Here is a 4,857-nt window from a genome sequence, read left to right as displayed (position 1 = left end):
ACTGGACGAGGATCAAGATCAGGTGGGGAGGGAGGACAGGAGGCGGGAAGGAGAGGAGGCGGGAAGGGGAGGACGTGGGCGATGCGGGGCAATGTAAGAGGGAGGAATGAGGACGATAGGACGGAATGGGGGAGTACGGGAGCATTGATATATTCCTTTCATTTCTTTCAGCAATGCAGAAGCAAGTTGTTTCCTGCATGAAAGATCTAGGTCTGCGAGTACAGGAAGTGAGTACAGCTTGGATCTCCCTCGCTCCCTCCTTCCCTCGCTCCCACCCACCCACCCTCGCTCCCTTGCTCCCTCGCTCCCTTCCTCTTTCTGTCCCCCGCTCTGCTCTCGATGCTCTTGACCTGAGTTGCAGGAGCATGTCGATTCTTCTACCGGCTACTCAATTGACGCTCTCGTCGAGATTCCAAGGATGAACAAGGGAGGAGGAGCGGGGGGAGCAGGGGGAGAGATTTTCTGTGCTGTAGAGGTGGACGGCCCCTCCCACTTTCCTCGCAACGATTATGTGAGAGTAGCAGCGCTGTGCTCAGCTGAGCAGGGCTGACAGCGAGCAGGTGCCGCTGGGAGGAACTGCACTCAAGAGAAAGCAGCTGCGGAAGATTGGGTACGATGATACAGAGGAGGCGCAGGAGCAGGAGCAGGAGCAGGAGCAGGAGCAGGAGCAGGAGCAGGAGCAGGAGCAGGAGCAGGAGCAGGAGCAGGAGCAGGAGCAGGAGCAGGAGCAGGAGCAGGAGCAGGAGCAGGAGCAGGACGAGCATGGAGGGAGGAGATGAAAGAGGGGGGAGCGGCCCTTTGTTTATGCAAAGCAATCACACTGATCATGATAATTGCAGGTACAGAGTTGTTTCCATCCCTTACTGGTAAGATGATGTTTGATTGCACTCTGTGTTCGTATCTTCACTTCTATCTTACGTCGAATCCAACCTCCTCTTCCCTTATCGTCTTCCCTTCTCCTCATATCTCCTTGCATCTCAGTCCTTGTCTTGTCTCATACCTCCTTGCATGTCTGTTCTCATCTTCCTCTACAGGGAATGGGATGCTCTAGACGTCGATGGGGATGTGAAAGCTGAGCATCAGGCGCGCAAGGACTATCTGATGAAGGTGCTGCAAGAGCCAGTCGATCATGTGGAGCTAACTTCCTGGAACAGGTCCTTTCCTCCGCAGCTCAAGTACCAACCTATCTATTTGTGTGAGGAAAGGTACAACAGGATCTCAATGTCTCAGCATAAGACTGTGGGATAGGGGAGAGAAGAAGCCTTTTGTTTGTTTAAACCTCTTTTTTATTTTTTTTCGAAAGAATCAACGAAGGTAAAGTTTTATCAGCTTTGGGCTATGTATATGATACTCATAAACACTAAAAGCTACAAGGCTGCGACACTCGAAAAGCAAACCCATCCCTCCCAATGAAGAGCATCGCAGATGTTTTACACGGAGACAAAGATTAGAATCCAGGGCGGGGCTGCTGGAGGGGTCCCGCAGCACGTCTATTGTTCATGTAGTTCTGTGGGGCCTTCTCCATCTTGGGTGTGTGCGATTGCATCCTTTCTGCCATATGCAGATTTGCTTCCCGAGCTGGCTGGACTCTGGACACGTCCATGGAGACCGGAACAAGATCTGGTGTAGATTCACCAAGTTTCTCATTAGGTAGCACAGCCGGACCGTTGTCTTGCATTCGTCGGACTGTACGTTTCTGTGGGATACGCACGCCCTGCACGGATCTGTTACCTAGTGCAAACAAAGCAAAGACAAGACAATACCCCAGAGGCCTTGGTGGCAGCGACGGGCTTGGCTTTGTTGTCGAAGTTTACCAGGAATTCCTCCATCATCATTTTGTTTGGTGGGTCGAAAGGAGTCTGATCAGGTGCGATGTGTGCACTGTGGTTTCAGGGGAAGTGAACAATGCAGCGAGTGGGAAGAGCGCAGGGCGGTGAGCGGTCAGCAGAGGATAGCCGAGCTTCACGTCAGAGCTGTGGTGTGCAGAGACGCATCGAGAGCCTTTTAAAGGACGTGAGGCGGGGGAAGGGGACGGGGGGTGATATTGGGGGGTAGGGGTAAGGGGTACCGGGCGTCGTAAAGGCAAAAGGAGGGGTTATTTTGATGTAGATGGTATGGGTGAGCCTGATTGGGTGGGGTAACTGTTTCGAAGGTGGGGTAGTCAACATGGGATCATGGGGGGTGTCAGTCAGGGGGGGTTAGCTGTCAAAGGTACAGACCGGGAAGGAGGAAATGTGGCATACGATCAGGGGGTGGGGTGGAGAAGAGCTAGGTGGCAGGGGGTACTTTTCCCTGATTGTCTGGGTGATGGATACAGGCGTAAGGGGTGGGGTACTACATCAATGGGGGTGGGGGAGACAAGAGTGATGGATTGGATGGGGGTTGTAACACCAAAAGAGAATGGAACAGAGAAGTTTCCATGAAGGTGTCTCAAATCGGAAAGATGCTGAGAAATATTTGAAAATAAAATTCTCATTTTCATTTTAAAAGAGAACTGTTTTGAAATTTAGCAAGTGCCATGGCAATTTTGTACCTGTTTGTGGAAGCCAACGCCTGCGATGTCGGCGAGTGTACGGTATGTTTGGGGGGTTCTATGCCGATGAAACAAGCCGGTCGGAAAGTCTCTTCATGTGATAACTTATCCTTTTAGTACCCGGTACTTTGATACATTTGATAGGGTCCATGTAGGTATAACGCAATGTTCTCAAATATATCGGTGGGGGTATTCAAACATCAACACACCGGCCTCCTTTCTTCTCACAACCACTGTTGTTCCCTGGGAAACTTGTGGTAGGGTGGTAAATGGAAAATAGGGGGTAGGGGCAGGGTAGCAATACTCTGTTACGTCATGTCATCAACCTAATAATGGAATCTTTTATACAAAAGCGTCTTGAGAATAGAAAATAAGACTAAAATTGGAGTTAAAATATTTTAACCATTGTCTGAAAGGTATTTTTGATTCTGTGAGACCCAGGGGTAAAACTTCAAATATATATATTATACATAAAGTGCTACAAACAGTGTCGGTCTACATCTAAAAAGTGTACCAGATATCGGGGGCTGTCTGAGCTACAGTACTGATCTTGCAGGTACAACTGATAACATAAAATAGTTATCGTGTTTTAGTAATAGAACTCTTTTTTGAAGCGCAATCGAGCAACTCTTGAACTCTTGAACTCTTGAACTTCGGTAGTTCAGAAGTTTCCACGTTGGGTGCTGAAACTTTGTAAAGTTTCTTCCAGATGCACCCTACCCCATCTTCTTGATTCAGTCATAAACGAATCAGGATCCCAAGAGGGGTGGGGTCCTCACCCGAGGCCTAATGCAGGAAACTAGAAGAATGGGTGCGGGGGAGGGCAGAAGAAATGTGTCCAAGCCTTCTCCCTTCTCCCCACCAGCTCGTTTGATCCTCCCACCTTCTCTCCCTCTCTCCTCCCTGCTCTTTTGCGCATGCTTATTGTCTCAAGTGCATATGGCGTCGGCTTTCCACACGTCGTTCTTTCATGGAACTGCATCCCCACCGAGGCCTGGAGTCCTGCCTTTCTCTGCTATAACGAATACTGTCCATGCACGTCCAGTAGCCTCAAGGAGCAGAGTCCGTTCCTTGAGCCGAGCGCCTGTGACGTGCAAGGTGGCAAACGACCAAGACCTCTTGACGCTCCAGGATGTGGAGCAGGCAGCAGCAGCGTCGGGATTCTCCTTCACAGTCACTCAGCTCGGCCCGCTGTACCGAGTCATGATACGCAAGACGCCAAAGGATGGCGAGGAGGAAGGAAAGGGACAGGCCATCGGGTACACTGCAGGCACCATCGTGGGTAACCTGATGCGTCAAGACACGATGCGGTTGTCGACGGTGAACACGGGCAACCCGAACAGCATGACGGACAGAAAGAAGGTCTCCGTGAACGAGAGAGGATGGAGAAGCAACTCAGTGTACGGCCTGAGCTTGCTGCTCGGTGCTTACGCTGGGAGGTATGCATACGAGCAGGGGTGCCGACGGGCGGAGCTGCTGGCGATCAAAGACAACGAGAGACAGCACAAGATCCTCGAGCGACACTACCGACGACTCGGCTTCCGAGCCGTGAAGGACGTCACCGACGACATCACATGCGTGGGAGGTGAGTGGGAGCCGAGCTCGAGCGGCGGCATGCTGACTTTGCGGGAGCAGACCGCATGATATGGGGAGGGATCGGCACGTTGATGGAGGCAAGCGTGGAGGAGATGCTGAGAAAGCATGCGGACGAGATCCGTCGGATGGGAGAGGCTGGTGGATGATAGCTGACGTCCTACCAACCTCTTTTATATGCCGATCAACCCCCCCCCCCCCGCTTACAGTCATGCTCGTTCCCCGTGCCGCTGTGCACCCGCCCTCGCTCCTTCGTTCCCTGTGATGGTAGGACAGGTGAGCAGAGAGGAGATTGATGACTGAGAGCCTACCTGGAACATTTGCTAGCACGAGATGGTGCGGCTTGCTTCCTCCTCTCCTCCTCATCTGCTCTCCCATGAGGAGGAACATCCTCTCCATCTCCCCCACCATCCTGGAGGTGGCGAAAAGGCCCCGCCTGCCCCACGCTGCTCAGCATGGCCGCTAGAGGGTACAAAGAGTTACCCAGCAGCAGCTCCTCCCTCTCTCACGATCTTCTCCTTTAGCCTCCGCAGCTTCTCCCCGCTCGTCGCTAGCTTGATCGCGATCTCCCTGTAGTCCTCCAGCGTTCTTGCGATACCAGCCTCTCCTCCTACCGCCTGCGAAGCTGCCTGACTGTCAACTGTAGTAGCTGCGGCGGCGGCAGCAGCAACAGCGTGGGGGGGGGGGAGGAGAGGAGGAGGAGGAGGGAGGGGAGGGGAGGGAGGGAGGGG

The 4,857-nt window shown here is 52.7% G+C and overlaps 3 protein-coding genes across 3 annotated transcripts in view; 2 read left to right on the top strand and 1 right to left on the bottom strand.

The window, feature by feature from the left end:
• The window catches only part of GUITHDRAFT_140332 (hypothetical protein), a gene marked incomplete at both ends in the record, with an annotated part of 5,408 nt that extends 4,160 nt beyond the window's left edge, over window positions 1-1,248 (top strand). Inside the window, 5 exons of the mRNA XM_005830488.1 lie at window positions 180-227; window positions 362-511; window positions 561-610; window positions 840-866; window positions 1,035-1,248. Coding sequence (XP_005830545.1) covers window positions 180-227; window positions 362-511; window positions 561-610; window positions 840-866; window positions 1,035-1,248 — 489 coding nt within the window. The remainder of the gene's footprint in view (window positions 1-179; window positions 228-361; window positions 512-560; window positions 611-839; window positions 867-1,034) is intronic.
• A 24-nt stretch (window positions 1,249-1,272) lies between these two features.
• On the bottom strand, window positions 1,273-1,980 carry GUITHDRAFT_153206 (hypothetical protein). Its single transcript, XM_005830487.1, has 2 exons — window positions 1,764-1,980; window positions 1,273-1,714 (listed from the first exon to the last, which is right to left on the bottom strand). The coding sequence occupies exons 1-2, from the start codon at window positions 1,827-1,829 to the stop codon at window positions 1,448-1,450; spliced, it is 333 nt and encodes a 110-aa protein (XP_005830544.1). The 5' UTR covers window positions 1,830-1,980; the 3' UTR covers window positions 1,273-1,447.
• A 1,492-nt stretch (window positions 1,981-3,472) lies between these two features.
• GUITHDRAFT_110369 (hypothetical protein) lies at window positions 3,473-4,275 on the top strand (the record flags this gene model as incomplete). The annotated part of the gene is made up of 2 exons (XM_005830486.1): window positions 3,473-4,118; window positions 4,169-4,275. 2 exons carry the CDS (start codon window positions 3,473-3,475, stop codon window positions 4,273-4,275), a joined length of 753 nt encoding a protein of 250 aa, XP_005830543.1.
• Between the last annotated feature and the right edge of the window lie 582 nt (window positions 4,276-4,857).

This window comes from Guillardia theta, assembly GCF_000315625.1.
Source record: "Guillardia theta CCMP2712 unplaced genomic scaffold GUITHscaffold_45, whole genome shotgun sequence".
NCBI classification, from domain to species: Eukaryota; class Cryptophyceae; order Pyrenomonadales; family Geminigeraceae; genus Guillardia; species Guillardia theta.
This window is presented reverse-complemented; position numbering and strand designations above follow the sequence as displayed.

Bases quoted from the DNA above. Each gene is read 5' to 3' on its own strand.
- GUITHDRAFT_153206 (XM_005830487.1), bottom strand. From the start codon at position 1,829: ATGGAGGAATTCCTGGTAAACTTCGACAACAAAGCCAAGCCCGTCGCT. The intron at 1,715-1,763 runs GTATTGTCTTGT...AGATCCGTGCAG, and splicing joins CTGCCACCAAGGCCTCTGGG to GGCGTGCGTATCCCACAGAA.